The 16,517-nt window shown below is 56.5% G+C and overlaps 2 protein-coding genes across 4 annotated transcripts in view; one reads left to right on the top strand and one right to left on the bottom strand.

Annotated features, from left to right (window-relative positions):
• Positions 1-791: 791 nt before the first annotated feature.
• Positions 792-9,610, bottom strand: TRIP10 (thyroid hormone receptor interactor 10). Of its 3 annotated transcripts, XM_081808004.1 has the most exons (15): positions 9,497-9,610; positions 8,211-8,326; positions 8,070-8,126; positions 7,045-7,192; positions 6,904-6,966; positions 6,581-6,685; positions 6,366-6,494; positions 5,647-5,793; positions 5,340-5,534; positions 4,150-4,317; positions 3,782-3,891; positions 1,869-2,001; positions 1,512-1,654; positions 1,315-1,433; positions 792-1,200 (listed from the first exon to the last, which is right to left on the bottom strand). In XM_081808004.1, the coding sequence occupies exons 1-15, from the start codon at positions 9,518-9,520 to the stop codon at positions 1,052-1,054; spliced, it is 1,806 nt and encodes a 601-aa protein (XP_081664130.1). In that variant the 5' UTR covers positions 9,521-9,610; the 3' UTR covers positions 792-1,051. The 3 variants fall into 3 exon arrangements, with proteins under 3 accessions (XP_081664130.1, XP_081664251.1, XP_081664187.1); XM_081808125.1 differs by lacking the exon at positions 4,150-4,317 and having other exon boundaries at positions 792-1,229; XM_081808061.1 differs by lacking the exon at positions 4,150-4,317.
• Positions 9,611-11,746: 2,136 nt separating this feature from the next.
• Positions 11,747-16,517, top strand: part of GPR108 (G protein-coupled receptor 108) — a 6,287-nt gene continuing 1,516 nt past the window's right edge. The window contains exons 1-12 of the mRNA XM_081805310.1: positions 11,747-11,910; positions 12,516-12,635; positions 13,469-13,519; positions 13,686-13,768; positions 14,468-14,592; positions 14,731-14,792; positions 14,902-14,970; positions 15,069-15,173; positions 15,375-15,508; positions 15,619-15,694; positions 16,165-16,238; positions 16,323-16,514. Of these exons, the coding sequence (XP_081661436.1) occupies positions 11,791-11,910; positions 12,516-12,635; positions 13,469-13,519; positions 13,686-13,768; positions 14,468-14,592; positions 14,731-14,792; positions 14,902-14,970; positions 15,069-15,173; positions 15,375-15,508; positions 15,619-15,694; positions 16,165-16,238; positions 16,323-16,514 (1,211 nt within the window). The 5' untranslated portion in view covers positions 11,747-11,790. The remainder of the gene's footprint in view (positions 11,911-12,515; positions 12,636-13,468; positions 13,520-13,685; positions 13,769-14,467; positions 14,593-14,730; positions 14,793-14,901; positions 14,971-15,068; positions 15,174-15,374; positions 15,509-15,618; positions 15,695-16,164; positions 16,239-16,322; positions 16,515-16,517) is intronic.

The raw sequence follows: 16,517 nt of genomic DNA, 5'->3' as shown, positions 1-16,517 counted from the left end.
AGCCACACGTCTCGAGAAGTTCCAGCGCGTCCTCAGTGTCCTTTCGCAGCGCCTGGAGCCGGATGTTTGAAAGCACAGACCCCCTTCTTCACACTGGGACACCCAGGCTTTGGGGAACCCCGGCAGACACCAAGGAAGTTGCCCCAAGCTGTTCACATAGCCAATCGCAGTGGGAACCCACATTCTGCCTCACAGATTTGCAAAAACCCATACTGTATCCCTAAAAGTGTACATGAATCCTAGGGTGAGGGACAGCCTCCTCCCCCACGCTAGAAAATCCAGATGTCTGGAGGCCCTATCCCACCTCCCACCCCCACACACCTATCTTACAAACGGGCAACATGAGGCTTTTAATGGCAAGAGAACTTGCAGAGATCTCTTACTCAGAAGCCAGGGTTCAAATGCTTTTTAAGAGCTGTGTGACTTCTGGCAAATGGCTCAAACTGTCTGTGCTTGCCTTCAACGTAAAAGGGAGGCTGTGTACTTTCTAGGGGTTTTCATGGGGGATTAAAGCTGTGTTCAAGTATCATGGGTGGAGAATGCCCAGTACACAGCAGGTGCTCAACACTGCCTTTTCTCAGTAAAGCTGCAGTAAACACAGAAAGGATGTTTGGTGCTTTTCTTCCTATACTGAAGTCACAGACAAGCACCCAACTCCAGGGAAGTTTTGTCCAAGGTGTGCCCGAGTTTACCTCCCCTTCTTCATTCTCTCTGTGGCCAGGAAGGAGGCCGGCATTTGCATATCCAGCCCCAGTATGTAAATCTACCAGTAAGGCACAGACTCCAAAAGCTTTATAGAATTTTTTTATATAAAACAAAATGGCCCTAGCCCAGCGGCAGGAAGAAAAGATTTGAAACACGAGTATGTACATCAATGGTAGAAGGCACAGCGAGTCCGTCTGGGATGAGGAGTGGGTTGGGGAGGGGGGCAGCAGGTTACACAGGTCTCAGCTGAAGCCACGGGGGCAGAAATAAAGTGCGTAGGTCCTGGGGCCCCCCGTGGCCCAGAAGCAGCAGCCAACAGCCCCCTTCTTCCCACCTGTGGCAGGGTTCAGCTGAGCGTGACACGGAGGTAGGAGGTGGGCACATAGCCCTCACCTCCCTGTTTCCGCCTGACCCGGGTCCAGCCATCACCTTTGTCCTCCTCCATGAGACTGAGGTCTTCACCCTCAGCCATGGAGATGGTGCCCTCGCTGGACCCTGTCGTGGGAGGGGCAGTGGGCTCAGATCTGCTTCAGGTGAAGGTAAACACAATCTAGCCAAAAACACCGCCCACCCCCTAAGCGGCTGATGGGACACACAAGCTGTCCTCACCTTCAAAGTGGTATATGGCCACACAGTGACCTATGGGGGATGCCGGCTCCTCAAAATCCTCATCAAACTCCGTGTAGATGGGGGCATCCTGACCCTCCTCGGAGAGGGGCTCTTCAGAGCTGGTTGGGGAGAACAAAGCAGGTCAGGACAGGCCTCCCAGGTCCTGGGGCCAGACCCACTCTGGCCTCCACACTCACCTCTCCTTGTCATCCTGCGGTCCGCTGTTGGTGCTGCTGCTGTCTGGAGGGGCACTGGCTGGGGGCTCTGGAGGCCGGGGGTGGCGGCCCAGGCTGTCCCCCCGGTTGCTCAGGACCCGGCTCTCGGCTTCCACCAGCCAAGCCTGAGAGGAGGGAGTCACAGTCAGTTCCAGGGCAGGGCTCCGGGGTCAGCCCGCTCTGGACCTGGAGGTTTCCTGAGATCACCCATGCACACCCAAGGCTGTGATGAGAAACAGCTGGGGCACCACCCCCACCCAACACCTCCCTGTTCCCCCCCCCAGGAAGTGACTCAGCTAGGCCCGCTGGCCCCCACCCCTCCCCAGGGTCTTCCCTGACCTCATACTTCTGCACTTCCAATTTCAGCCGTTCGATGTTGTTCAGGGTTTCCGTGATCCGGGGCTCCAAGCTGGCAGGGTCCCCCATCTGGGGTGTCTTCTCATACACATCCTTCATTTTCTTCAGGGCTTCTCTAGGATGACACAGACACAGATCAGAAAGAACAGTCCCATATGACTTAACAAGCAAAAAAAAAAAGAAAAAAAATGTGCTTGGCTTCAAGGAGCCAATAGCAAGACAAGACAGTGGTTAAATCACAAACGCTGGTGATTCACTGCCTGGGTTCGAATCCCAGTCTGGGCATTTCCTTGTCTGTGAGTGTGAGCGAAGTTACGGGACCTCTCAGTATGCAAATCTGGAAAATGGGGATAATGATGCATATATCTCATGTAAGTGGCTGCAAAGATTAGAATGGTGCCTTTATTTATTCAGATACACATTGACTACCTACTGCATATCAGTTACTGTTCCAGCCATCAGAATATAGCCCTACACAAGACGATCAGGATTCTGCCCTGGCTCACAGTCTCAGGAATTCACTTGGGAATGCCAGTGAATCTATGTAAAGGATGTGAAATAGTGTATGGCACACAGTAAGCACTCTATAATGTTTGGTATTATTATCATTAGTCCTTGATCCCTGTCTCCTCCAAGACTATATATACAGACAGTAGTAGTAACAAGCATAGACCTTGGAATATGTCAAACCTGGGTTCAACTTCTTTCCAGTCCTAATACCACATCCAGGCCATGGGGAAACAAGCAGAGAGGTGGGACAGCTAGAATTCAAGGCCAGCCTGTCTTGACTCCAAAGCATGCTCCCTTCACCCCTACATCATAAAGACTCAGGGCGCCTGGGTGGCTCAGTCGGTTAAGCATCTGCCTTCGGCTCAGGTCATGATCCCGGGGTCCTGGGATCGAGTCCCATGTCGGTGGCCCAGCAGGGAGCCTGCTTCTCCCTCCCCCTTCTGCCCCTCCACACGTTGTGCTCTCTCTCTCAGATAAATAAACAACATCTTTAAAATAAATAAATAAATAAAAATAAAGACTCAGGAACTACAAGATTCTGAATGGAACTTTACACCAATAAAAGCTTCGTACAATAAAAGTTTTATACAAGAGGTTCTATGCAAACGGCAAGAGAGAACTGGGCTGCCTGTCCCCAAGTGGCAAACATCATTCCTATTATTTAAGAGGAGTGGGAAGAGGATCTTGTTACTTGGAAGAAGTGAGTACAGATTTTCTTTTTTTCAGTCTGGCAGATTTTTTATTGTTAATATTTTAAGTGTTTGAGTTATTAAGCAGATAACCATGGGTGGGTTTTTTTTTTTTTTTCTTTTAGCCAATTATGGTAGTAAATGAGACTAATAGATGTTTTTTTATATTGAACCATCTTTGCATTACTGGGATAACACCCAATCGTTCATGACTTGTCTTTTAAAAAGTTACGTTTTTATTATGGTAAAATACACATTAACATGAAAGTTCCCCCTTGAACCATATCTAGGTGTACGGTTCCGTGGCATCAAGTACAGCCACACTGTTGTGCACCCATCCCCATCACATGGAACATTATTTTTAAAATACATCACTGGATTTGTCTGGCCAGGAATCTGCATCCAAGATCCTAGTGAAGTAAAATGAGCCCAGAATTTGAATTTCTCGAGTTCTCGCTAACAGATATGGAAATTGATTCCACCAAGCCTCCTAAATGAGCTGGCAGCTTTCACTTTTTCTGTTTGCGGCAATGACTTGTGTAAGAGGAGAAGTAACTGTTTCCTTCTAAGTATGGCAGGAATCACCTGTAAAACCACCGGTGCCTGGGGCTTGTTTGGGAGAGCTCAGAGTACCATTTCAGTATAGTTCATTTATCCTTTTATTTTTGTTTCTTGCCTGCCTGCCCCCAATCTTACCTCTGGTCAACCTCCTTCTGTAGCTCACGATTCCGTTCTTCCAGCTGCTGCTGAAGTCGTTTTCTCTGCTGCTCTGGGGGCAAGTGGCTGAAATCCTCCGTCACCACTGTCTGCAAGGTGGGAAGACTGAGTTTGGGATCAGGGATTCTCAACTTCCAGGCTCTAAGACACTGCGAAGACACACCAAGTCCACCTTCCTCCCCACCCAAGGTTCTTGGGGGGCAAGGCCATGCACAGAGCAAAGCAGGTCTGGGTCTGGAAACCGGAGGAGGGGGCCCAGCTGGCGGCAGGAAGCGAGCCCAGGGTCCCGCCACCCAGCTGCTGGGCAGGCTGGGGCTGCCCCCTCCTCCCCCGGAGGCCTCACTTACCCCACGGCTGCCTCGAAGGCTGCGGAAGGATGCTAGCCGCGGTTTGACTGACTTACTGATCTCACTCAGTATGGCCAAGGGGTCGAGGCCGGAGCGGGGGGATGGGGGTCCATTAGGCAATGGCGAGCGCAGGGGGCCCCCCAGGGAGGAGAGGGGTGGGGGGCGTGGCTACCGGCGGGGCAGGGGAGGGGGTGGGTCAGGAGGGGTGGGAGGATGTAGAGAACAAGGATGGATGGACGGACGGACGGAATAAAGAAAAAAGAAAAAACAAAATGGAGAAAAGAAAAGAAAAAAAAACAAACGGTAAGAAAACCACAACTCAAGATGCACAATCACACACAGAAAATGCATGCAAAGAGCAACACAAAAATCTGGGAGGTGGTGGGGAGGGCATTAGACTGTGAGCCAGAAGGCCAGACCCCTCCCTACCCCTGTATGTCACCTCTCCCTTGAATTCTATATCCAGTACCTAGCATGGGGCCTGGGGGGAGGGAGGGGGGCAGGGAGGCCCAGGGTTCTGTCCACCCAGCTTTCTGGGCTCACAGTCTAGAAGGTACAGGGAGATGCATTCAGGGAATCAAGATCTCAGACAGGTATATGGCCACAGAGGTCAGAGGCAAGCAGAGAGAAAGGTAGAAGGCATGAAGTATCAAAAGGGTCACAGGTGGGGTTGAAGCTGGGGGAGTCCCGTGTACAAAGTGAAGAGAGGTATCAAATTATATGTCAAGAGGGATGAAAAGTATGTAACGGAGTCATGAGATATAAACCTGGGGGGGTGTCTAAGGTATAAAACAGGGGTGTCCAGCTATGTGCTTGACAATAAACCAAAAATCCCAAGAAAAAACAGCCTGAGGGTCGGGGGCCCAAGGACCCATTGGCAGGATGGACTCCAGGGGAGTCCTTAGGGCGAGTATCTTAAGCCCTCATCCAGCCCTGAATCCCAGAAGCAGGTCTTCTCCCAGCATCCCAAGAAGCAGCAGACAGACACCACAGGCCCCCTCCCTGCACCCCCCTCAGCCTTGGGGGACTCCCAGGCCAATAGCCGGGCCGCCTCCCTTCCCTCCAGCCCGGGCCAACAGCCAAGAGGAAAATTCCTGCCCAGGACTCAGCGTCCCGGCGGCTGGGGCTGACTCAGTGGGGGCCCCCCTGTCCCCACTCACACTCCCCCTCCCAAGGGCTCCGGCCCCCACCTTGTTCTTCTTGCCGAAGGGCCAGCGCTTGGCACGGCTACGGCCTGAGCCTCGGAGCTCAGGCCGTCCATCGGAGGGGGTGCCCAGGCTGCTGTCTGAGGGCACGCGGTTCATGGGCTGGCTGAAGTCTTCGAATTCCACGTCACCAGGGCGGGCAAAGCCTGACTTGTGCAGCTCGATTAGGACCTGGGAATCCTGCGAGGAGGGGCGGGGGGTGGTGGGTGGGGAGTAGTCAGGGACAAGATTAGGGCCTGGGGTCGTCCAACTGCCCACCTGTCAGCCCACTCGCCCAGGACCCCACACGCACGTTCTTGCCATCTACAGCATCTGCAGCCACCTTCATGCCCTCCAGACATTTCGCGATGATGGGCACCACCTGTAGCTCGGCCTCCGACAGGAGCCCATACCCGGCTCCCAGGTGGGCAGCCCGCCGCTCATCCATGTCCTGCAGCTTCTGCAGAGACAGAACAGGGGCGCTAATGGGGACCAGGAGCAGTGATTCAGGCCGCAAACATGATGGGGCTCCACACTGGCCCCAGCCCTGAGAGCCCAGTCTGGTGGGGAAAACACAGCATCGAACAGAGACTTCCAGCCCAGGGTGGCCAGTGGAGAGACATGGGATAGGGGAGATTTGAGAGGGGAGTCTGAGGAAGCTCCCGCCTTGCCTAGGGAGTCAGGAAAGGCTTCTCAAAGGAGGTGACAATGAAGCCAGGGCTTTGAACAGACACCACACCCAGCACAGGTACTGCCTGTCCCAGGGTGGAGTGGAGTGAAGAGGCTAAAGCAGAAGAGGGGAAATTCGAGGCCTTTCAGAGGGGTTGTTAGAGCTGGGGCTTAGAAGAATGAATAGGAGTTTCCAAAGAAAAGAAAGACATCCCTGGCAGAAAAACACAGTTCGAGTAAAGACAGAGCTCACTGTTGTTTCCAATTCCCTTTCGATTTAGAGATCAGGACATTGCCGCTAAGGTTTTGACAAATGTGTAAGAGTCGGTTAATTTTGTGGGTCTTTCAGGAGGGGGCACTCACATCAAATATCTGGGGCATCTGGGAAAAATAGAAGTGGGACTGGTCTCGGTTGAAGCGCTGTAGTTGGGCCGCGTACTCATTTTTGCTTTCTTCTGCCATGTGACTTCGAAGGTGGGCTTGTTGCTTGGCCTGAGGAACATGGAGGCAGGGGTCGCTGCCAGGTTCTGGCTCCATCCCCGCCGGACCTCCAAGCCCATCCCAGACCCCACAGGTACCTTCTCCACGTCAGCCTTGGTGGCATTGATATCCTGATCAAGTCGCTCAGCGGTCTGGGCTGCCTTTTCAGCCTCCCGGCAGTCCCGCTCAAACTTACGCTTACTCTACCAGGGACAGAGCCAGAAGGAGGTAGGAGGTGAGAAGGCAAGGTTTCAGAGACTGGGGGGACATCACCCAGCAAATGGGGTGGGGGGTGCAACGGGCATGCTGGAAACCCATGGGAGGGGCTCCAGGCCAGACAACGCAGGCAGCTGCATGAAGCAGCGACCGTCAGCCTGCTCCTCGGGGCCAGAGCCACCCTTCCCCGCGCCCACAGACTCACATTCTCCAGCTGTTTGAAGCTACTTTCCAGCTGCTGCTGAGCCCGGCGGCCTTCCTGAAAGTGCTGTTCAAACAGAAATGGTTAGGCTCCCCTGAGTTGAGGTAGTGGTCCCCGGGCAGATCCAGAGCAGGGATCACTCACCATCTTTCTCTCCTGTTTCATCTCCTGAGAGTACTTGGCCAGCTCGAGACACACACGGACGCCAAGGTTCTCGGCCACCAGCTCTCGCTGGCCCGCAAAGTCATTCACCTCCTGGAGAATCTGCACAAAGGACTGCTGCTGGCTGAACCTGTGGCAAGATGGGCAGGGGCAGTGAGCCAGGGTCAGGTACCCACCCCCCCACCCCCCAGGAGCCCCAGGACCCACCTCCATATGGGAAAGGGAAAGCCCCAACACAATCCTCCTGGAAGCAACCATAAATCCTGGTCCATATCCCTTACCCCAAACCCTTCAGGGGGATGCATTTCAGAACTCAGAATTTTTCAGGTCTAGAAAGGGGACATAATGCTTATACCATCTTTTATGCATCACCCCAGTGGGGTCAGGGGCAGCATCCTCTAATCAAACACTGTAAGTATTTTTGCAGTGAGAGGTATTAATAGTCACACAAAGTGGGATAAAAACCAAGGACGTGATGAAATTAAGTCAGGTCAGGTCAGAGACCACTGCCAAACTACCAAAACAATCTTTTGATTTCTAGAGCTTTTTGGATTCTGGAACTGGGGGCCTGGAATGAAGCGCAATCCTCCTGTGACACTTACTATGGGCTAGACACTGCTTCAATGCATTATCTCAGTTAATCTTCAAATGAGCCCTACATGGTCATCGTCATCGTCATCATCATCCCGTTTCACAGGTGAAGAAAACAGGCATAAAAACTTAAGTCAGTTACCCAGAGTCACTTGTTTAGTAACTGCTGGAGCCTCCCTCACCTTAGGAGAGGCAAATGGAAAACTCGTCAATTGCCCAAAGTCGTGGGGCTGGAAAATAGTGGATTTAGGATTCCAGCACAGGTGATCAGGATCCTGCATCCATGCTCATCCCTCTAGGTGGGAACTGAAGCAAGAGGTGAGGGACTTGCTTAGGTAGTCTAGCTGAGGCAGAGGAAGTGAGACCAACACCCCCGGCCCCCCAAATCTAGCGTGGCAATCCCTCTCCATCCTTACTTGGATTCCGGGTCATCTTTGGCAAGTCTCTTGGGCAGGTATTTTTTCACCAGGCTCCTAACGGAGAGAGGCAGAAAGGCTGAGCCCCCAGCCCTCCAACAGCTTCCCCAAGCCCCAGGCGGGTCCATCCTAGGGTCTCACCTCAGCTGCTTTGCATAAGCCTGCTCCACCTCGGTCCGCTCTTTCACGAACTTCACGTATTTGTCCAACAGGTCCAGCCCCCACTGCGTGTGCCGCTCGAGCACCTCAAACTGATCCTGGAAGCGGGTGGAGGATTCCAGATCACGACGTTGGGACCCCACGGGCCGGAGGACCAGGCGCAGGAGAAGCTTCAAGGCTCAGAGCGAGCAGAAGGTGTGGCTTCCCGGCCCCGCCCCGCGCGGCGCGGGGGGAGGCAGGAAACCGGCGGGAACCCCCTCCCCTTCCCGGGAAGGGCCAGGGAACAGGGGCGGGGCCCCAGCCGGACCACTGGGTCCCCGTCCCCAGACCGCCAAGAGGGGTGTGGAATGGGGCAGAGCCACTCCCCCCTGCCCCGGCTCCCCTAATCCCCCCTCCCAAGATTCCGGAAAATCCGGCCGGCCCGGCGTGAGTCAGGACCAGAGGGGCAGGGTTAGCCGCAGTTTGGGGGGCCCCAGAATGTCCAGGAGACAGGCACCATGTTCCCCGGGTCGCCATGCTTCCTGGGGTCCCCCCCCATGTGACTCAGTTTCCCCCACTAACTCCACTGCACCTCCAAAAGAAATTCCAGAGTTGCGGGGGAAGGAATCTAGTTACCCCGCTGCACCCAGAAACCCAGGGATGCCACCGCCCCCATAAAAAGGAGGGGTCAGAGGTCCCGACTAGGATATGGGGAAATTTCTGGGGCTTCCAGAGCAGAGGTTAGAGGCTGCCTAGGGCCGGCCCCTCCCAGTGCCTGGGGCGAGATGGGGGAGGGGGCTGAGCCTCGCAGCCCCTCCCCCCCAGAGCGTCCCAAGCCCCTAGGTGTTGATTGGAGGCGCCGAAAGGGCGGTCAGAACTTCTAGGTCCCACGTGGGGTTGAAAGTGGCCAGAGGGTCCCCTCCCCCGCCCGAGGCGGACAGGCGGGCGGCGGGCAGGGACCCAGGGGCCGTAAGATAAGCCGCCCGCCCAGCCAGGGTTCTCAAAATAGGTGACCTCGCCCGGCCGCCCCGGCCTGGTCCCAGGACTTCTGCCCTCCTCACTCTGAACCCCGTGCTCAGTTTCCCTAGTCAGCTCCTGCAAGGTCGCCCTTCGCCCTGGGCGTCCTGAAACGCCCTGGGAAAACTCCGAAAGAAGGCGAAAAGCGGGGACTCCAGGGGTCTCCGAAGGGGGAAAGCGCCAAGCCCCCGCTAAGGTCTTGCAGAAGCAAAGGGGGAGGGGGTCTGGACTCCAGAAAGGGAGGAACTTGGGGCCAGGCCTATCGGACTCACCCACAGCTCGGTGCCCCAATCCATGCTGCTCCCGCCGAAGCCGCCGCCGCCGCCGCCGCGCCCGGTCCCCGCCGCCCGCCGCCGGGAGACTCAGCTTGGAGCGGCGCGCCCGGCCCCGCCCGCCATGCCCCGCCCGCCATGCCCCGCCCACTCCAGGCTCGGCCACGCCCCCGCAGGCCCGGCCACGCCCCCATCTGCGCGGAGGCCCAGAACAGCGCCCTAAAGGCGGGACCCCCCAGGAGGCGGGGCGCAACGGACGCCCCGCCCCCTCTTAAAGGAAAGTTGCCACCAGCCGCCACTGGACCGACGCCTTAAAGGACCCCCACCCATTTTTCCAAATCCCCCGGGCCCTTCTTCACCCACCCCCCCCATCCTCCCCAACCCTACCCCGCCCGGGACTGTTCTTACTTTTCTCTTTTCTTTCAAACATTCTTTAAAGGGACAAGACATTAAAACCCCAACCCGAGAGGTCCTTCCCCCCACCCCGTCGCTGGGAGAACCTGAGGTCACCCCGCTCTTGCGGGCCGGCCCGGCTCCAGACATCTATGCTGGGCCCACTAATGGTCAGGTTCCCTCCGGCCACAGGGCGGATGGGAGGACTTCGATCCTGCCCAGAACGCGCCTCTGCCAAGGCCCGGTCCATTAGCACCCCCACCGCTTCCTGCCTTCCCCCCCCCCGCCGAAGTCTGCGCCGGGAAACTGAGGACGGGCCGTCCTTGGGGCACCGGGCCCAGGTCTTTCCTCGGCCCTCATCCAGTTCGCGCTTCCACCTGCCCATTTTCCAGTCGCATGCATTTAGACCCAATCAGGCTTCACTGTCTGTAGACCCTGGTTCCGACTCCACGTCTCCCTCCAGACACTCTGGCCCTGGGGCTTGGAAGTCTGTCACCTCCCTCACAAAAGTCTGTTCACACTTCATTAATCTCTTTAAGGCACTGAGATGAAAGGGGAGAGAACCCTCCAGCTCCCACCCTCATCCTCTCCTGCCTTTGGTCCTTAGTGTCTATGGAGGTGACAGACGTCCCAGAGCCCCCAGGCACAAGTTAGGCTCTAAGCCTCCGGGCTCCCAGTACACAAACCGGTACACATACTGGGGAGCCCAGGAGGATAGCCCCAGGAGCCCATACTGGGACAGATGGCTCTGTGGGGACCTGGCCCCACCTGCTGGTGGCTTCTGAGCTAAAAACCTCAAGTTGCAAAGTGAGCTGTGCTCCAGGGCTTGGGCGACCAGATGAGTCAGGGTCTCAGCATGGGTTCTGACCTCAGTGGCTTAGCCTGGTATTAAGAGTCTCAACACTGGCCTCAAACTCAAATTGGAATTTGGACTCGCTCCAGGTCGGCACCACATCTGGAATGAGATCTCAGACTGGGGTCGGAAGTTTAGCGGAGGGGTCAGCAAACCACTAGGAGGTCTTGGACTCAAACTAGAGTCCAGAGGTCAGGCCTAGTTTGGGGTCAGGGCTCAGTCCAGGTGGGGGGCTCAACCGGAGATTAAGGCCCAGGCTCAGCGTAGGTCGAGGGTCAGAAGGGAGTGGGGAAGTCTGGATTTCAGGCTGATGTCCGGGCTCAGTTGCAGGTAAGGACTCAGCCTGGGGTTGGTGTTCAGCCCGTCGACAAGTCCAGCCTGGGATCTTTGGGTGGGCTACTAACTGCCTCACTCTAGGATAAAGCAGGCTCCGCCTAACGCTGGAATTCAGCCCGGGGTCATAGGTCATCCTAGGGTCAAGATTTAGCCTGGGGCTAGGTTTCGGCCTTTCGTGGATCAGGAAAATTAGAACAGGGCAGGCCTCAGCAGATGTGCGTGTTTACCAAAAGCCTGTGCTCTGGCTGGGGGCCACATCCCCAGGGTAAAAAGAGGAAGTCCGTCCTTGGGGATATTGGGAAATGTAGTTTATTGAATGCCCTGTAGCGCCGTCCGGTTTCACTGCATTCTGGGTAATGTAGTCCTGGACCGATCTTCAGTTGGGCGTGGGTGAAGGAATTCCGCTTCAAGGGCGGGATATCAGATCCATCAGAATTGGTTAGATGGACTGTTTATCAAATTACATCAGTACAGTCGTTCTAGTGATTGGTGAGAGTGGAGGCGGGTTAAGCAGTATCAGCAGCCCATTCGGAGCTGGTGATGTCCATTTGGTGTCGTGGGGGGAGTGGTGCGGCTTTTCGAGGAAACGGTCGCTGATTGGCTGGGAGGGCTTGACATGCCAGAGGGTCGGCCCCCATCGTGCTGCGATTGGCTCACCCTTAGGCGGGTGGGTGCGTCAGAGGCGGTGTCTGGGGAGGTGGCGGCTCCAGAGATGGCAGTGAGCGAGAGGAGGGGGCTCGCCCGTCGGAGCCCCGCGGAGTGGGGGCTGCGGCTACTGCTGCTCCTGCTCTTGGGCGGCTGCTCGGGGCGCATCCACCGGCTGGCGCTGACGGTGAGTCCCGTCGCGCGGCGGAGCGGGGCGGGGAGCGCAGTTTCGCTTCCTAGGAAGCCCCTGGTGTGGAGTGGTCTCGTCCTACCTCCCCCTCGTCTTACGCGGGATGGAGCCGTCCGCCGCCCCCCGTTTCCAGGCCCCGAGTGGTCTCGTCCGAGGAGTCCCCCACAGACCTCGCGTGGAGTTGCCTGGCCGACCACGCTAGGGTTGTGCCCGGCCCACCGGGGGTGGGACCTCACCTCCAGGGACTACCCACCGTCCTTAATCCTCTAAATTCTTGGGATCGCTCTGCGCTGGGGCCCTTGGCGCCTCCCAGGGGAGTCCCTGGTTTTCTAGAATGGGGTCCTCTGGGCACTCACTGGGATCTTGGAATCTACAAACTGTCTGGGAGGTCGGGGCTCGGCACGCCAAGATAAATAACTCTGCTCTTGGGGTGGTGCTCACCCCGTGCGGAGACTTCCAGGTGCCCCAGGCTTTCTCTTCCTGGACTCTCAGAACAGTGGCTGGAGGAGCTGGGGCTCCCTGTTCCTACCCCGCGCCAGAGCCGTGGGGCTGAGTTGGTGGGAAGAAGTCTGAGCTGCCTCTGCTTCCTTGGTCTCCGGCAGGGGGAGAAGCGAGCAGACATCCCCCTGAACAGCTTCGGCTTCTACGCCAATGGCTCCCTGGAGGTGGACCTGAGCTTCCTGCGACTGGGCCTCCAGGACACAGAAGAGAAGGCCCCGCTGGTGAGGGGCTTTGAGGACTTTGCTGGAGGAGGGCGAGGTGCACAAGTTTCCCAAACCCTCCTCCAGTCCCCAGTTCGTAGCTCCGCCTCTCATCCATGTGATCTTGGGCAAGTCCATTGGCCTTTCTGAGCCTCCGTTTCCTCATCTGTAACATGGGAATAATAAAATCTCGTGCAATATGTGCTGGGCCCTGAGCTGGGGTTGGTGGAGGAAGGGCACACCAATGCCAAGATATCCCCAGTTCCTGCAGTCAGAATAAGTAGCTAGCATTTTTTTAATGCCCACTGAGTCCCAGGTACCTGGCAGAGCAGTTTCCATGGGTCTGTTCTCTCATAGCCACCTCTCAGGGATGCTGTGAAAACGTTACACCTGTAAACCCAGCTTTACAGGTGTTGACACAAGCTCAGAGGTATGTGGCTTGCTCAGAGTCACAGTGCCTAGATGCAAGTCCACACGTGCTGGATTCCACAGCTCAAGGCAGGAAGCCATCAACATTTTATCTATCTATCTATTTATTTGTATTTATTACATCAACATTTTAATTGAGTGAAAACAGGGTGGGCTAGGTCCAGAGGACCAGCGAGGGTCTCCCCTCCGCCCCCCACCCCGGAGAAGCGACATCGAAGTTGAGCTGCACGGGATGGTTAGGAGTTAAGAGTATGAGGGGGCAGGGGCAAGACAGGTTGTTGGAATTCCATGAGTGAATGTGGGACTTAGCACACAGTAAGGGTTCAGTCAATTTGAGGTCACATTTCTCTTGCTACTAAGAGAGGTGGCTTGGGGAGGTCCCTATGCAGTTCCTCATTTCTTCCCCTTTTCTTTCCACCTGCCAGGTGGGGTTCAGTCTGACTCGGGCTCAATCTGGCAGCATTCGATCCTACTCAGTGAGTGGAGGAGGAGGTGGGGGAGGGGGTGAGGAAGGCCCCCCCATTCTTTCACAGGGAGGGGAGCAAGAAGTGACCCTCCCTTGCAAGGTAGATGGGGAGGAGGCAGGGTGGGGCCAGGCTAGTGGGAGGCGGTAACCAAGGCGCCCTCCTACCCACTCCCTAGACCCAGGACCCCCATGACTGTCCTCTACGGAAAAATAGTAGCAATCTCCTGGTTCTCTTCCTCATCAACACCAAGGATCTGCGGTAAGTTGGTGGACCAGAGGCTCTATCATTCATCTTTTCCTGGGTGTGATACCCCCATAAGCAAGCTATCAGGTGGAATGAGAAGCCAGCTGGAAAGAACCTCATGCTCTTAGGAGGAAAACCACTTGCTTTTTAATTTTGCCTTCCAGCCTTGTGACTATGGGAAGGAGGGAGCAAGGGGAGGGGGGCCTAGGGAGTGTTGGGGTCTCAGGGCAGAATTCACAGACACAGAGGAGTGTTGTGAGAATTGATAGCCACCGTTCATACTTGTTGAACGCTTCCTATTTGGTGGGGAGCGTCCTGCGAGCTTTTACAGGTGTTAATTCATCGACTCTTTATACTGATATCATCCCTATTCTAAAGGAGGAAACTGAGGCCCAAGAACCAGAGTCCAACAATACTGTGTAGCCTGTCTGTAGATACATTTTCATGTTAAATAATGCACTTAAGTGGAATGAGTAAGTCAGTGTCAGGGGAAGGGACAGTCACTGGTGCAGGCAGCGCCCAGATGGGGCAGCCGTCTTGATGGCTGATGGCCAGTGCTGGAACTGTGTGATCACTGACTCAGCCTGACACCGGCCCTCAGAAAGGAGATCCTCAGGGCCCAAGGGACCATTGAGTTCCTCTGCACACGTTGTGTGCATGACCCAAGCCTTCAGCCTCCTGGCCTCACCCCTGAAGCCCCCACCCTCACCCCAGGGTCCAGGTGCGGAAGTATGGGGAACAGAAGAAGCTGTTCATCTCTCCTGGGCTCCTCCCTGAAGTGCCCTCCAAACCAGGGCCCCCGAAGCCAGAGCTCACAGTCACCCCTAAAGTGAACAGTGGTGAGTCAGGCTGGCTGTGTGAGCAGGGAGGGTGGATGGCCAGGGCTGCGCGGATGCCCCCCTCCCCCCCCCCGGCGCCCAGTTTTCTGCTGTCCTTCTGTCCATCCATCCCTAAACTCATTCACTTGCCCCCTATAGGGACCACCATTGCGCTTGACAAGGCCAAGTCAAAACCCACAGTGTTTCAGGGGGACCAGCAGGTTCGAGGAAGCCAGGGCAGGAGGGAGGAAGGTCTGTTCCTCTTCGGGACGGGGGGCATATGGAGACCCAGGCCTGGGGCCAGCTGATGCAGGCACTCTGTTCCCTCAGGGCCTCAGTGGGAAGGACAAGGAACTGGTCCTGGGTCTCGGGCATCTCAACAATTCCTACAACTTCAGTGTGAGTATCTGTGAGTGCCCACGGCCCCACCTCCCCCCAGAGTGGGGATCCCCAGGCTGAAGCCCCCCCATCTCCCCCTGTCTGCCCCCACCACCCAGTTCCACGTGGTGATCGGCTCTCGGGCCGAGGAAGGCCAGTACAACCTCAACTTCCACAACTGCTACAACTCAAAGCCGGGCCAGGAGCAGCCGTTCGACATCACGGTGAGCAGAGGCGGGCTGGCTACACCACATCCTCCCTGGGGCCGTGCTGTGGGACGAAAGCTGATGTGCCCATCTGGGAGGTGGGAAGACTGAGGCACAGAGAAGGGGAGCTTGAGAGTGGGAGGGAGAGATGCACCCTCACAGCTCTGCACGTCCAGAGCTAGCATGAAATCCCCACCACCCACCCTGCCCCCTCCCCAGGTCATGATCCGGGAGAAGAACCCCGAGGGCTTCCTGTCAGCGGCGGAAATCCCCCTCTTCAAGCTGTACATGGTCATGTCTGCCTGCTTCCTGGCCGCTGGCATCTTCTGGGTGTCTGTCCTCTGCAAGAACATGTAATGCCTTGGTCCCTGGGGGGTCCTCCCACCTCCCCTCGTCATCGCTCTCCCATCCCTGCCCCTGACCGATGCCCCCCACCCCCTTCTGTCCCTGACCCCCCTGCCAGGTACAACGTCTTCAAGATCCACTGGCTCATGGCAGTCTTGGCTTTCACCAAGAGCATCTCCCTCCTTTTCCACAGTGTGAGAGCCTTGGGCCAGGAGCAGAAGGGGGTGGGGCTGGGGTCTCTGGGTCCAGGAAGAAGCCCGTGGAGCCCACTCCCCAAATCTCTGCAGACCCTGGGCTTGGGAGTTCATGTGTCCCAACTGTCCCCATATCCAGCCATTTTTATCACCATGGCCCCCAACTGTCCACCCAACTCAGCTGTCTGCCTGTCCTGTCCATCTGTGACCCTCTGCCCTTCAGTCTGACTGTCCGTTGGCCCAGCTCCGACTCTCCTGCTGACTGATGGTCCCCTCCTCTGTCACGGCCACGACTGCCCATTTCTGGGCCCACCTGCCAACCTGATCATAACCGTCGGTTCTGTCAACTTTGTGGCCACCATGCCCACAGTGACTGTCCCTGTTCCTGAACCACCACCATCCTCCCACTTGTACCACCGTCCACCCACACGTCCGCCTGTCTGACTGTCCATCTGTCCATCCACCTCCAGATCAACTACTACTTCATCAACAGCCAGGGCCACCCCATCGAAGGCCTCGCTGTCATGCATTACATCACACACCTGTGAGTGCCCTTCTCTGTGGCAGGTGGGGGGCAGGCTGGGGAGGGCCGGGCACCACCCGCCCTCACCACCCACACCCTCCCCAGGCTGAAGGGCGCTCTCCTCTTCATCACCATCGCCTTGATCGGCTCTGGCTGGGCCTTCGTCAAGTACATCCTGTCAGACAAGGAGAAGAAGATCTTCGGGATCGTGATTCCACTGCAGGTACACCTGGGGCCCCGGGTGGGCAGGCACGCAGGCACCCTTGGGGGCACACCTACCCACCCCACACCGCCCCCTCC

The sequence above is a fragment of the Leptonychotes weddellii genome, chromosome 1 (genome assembly GCF_054177405.1).
Source record: "Leptonychotes weddellii isolate Sample4059 chromosome 1, ASM5417740v2, whole genome shotgun sequence".
Taxonomy (NCBI): Eukaryota; Metazoa; Chordata; class Mammalia; order Carnivora; family Phocidae; genus Leptonychotes; species Leptonychotes weddellii.
Note: the sequence above shows the minus strand (reverse complement) of the source record. Positions and strands in the feature narration are given on the sequence as shown.

Excerpts from the sequence above, each read along its gene's own strand:
- TRIP10 (XM_081808004.1), bottom strand. The coding sequence starts at position 9,520 with ATGGATTGGGGCACCGAGCTGTGG. Across the intron at positions 6,967-7,044 it reads TGAAACAGGAGAGAAAGATG|CACTTTCAGGAAGGCCGCCG; the intron begins GTGAGTGATCCC and ends CTGTTTGAACAG. Across the intron at positions 1,655-1,868 it reads TGGAAGTGCAGAAGTATGAG|GCTTGGCTGGTGGAAGCCGA; the intron begins GTCAGGGAAGAC and ends CCCTCCTCTCAG.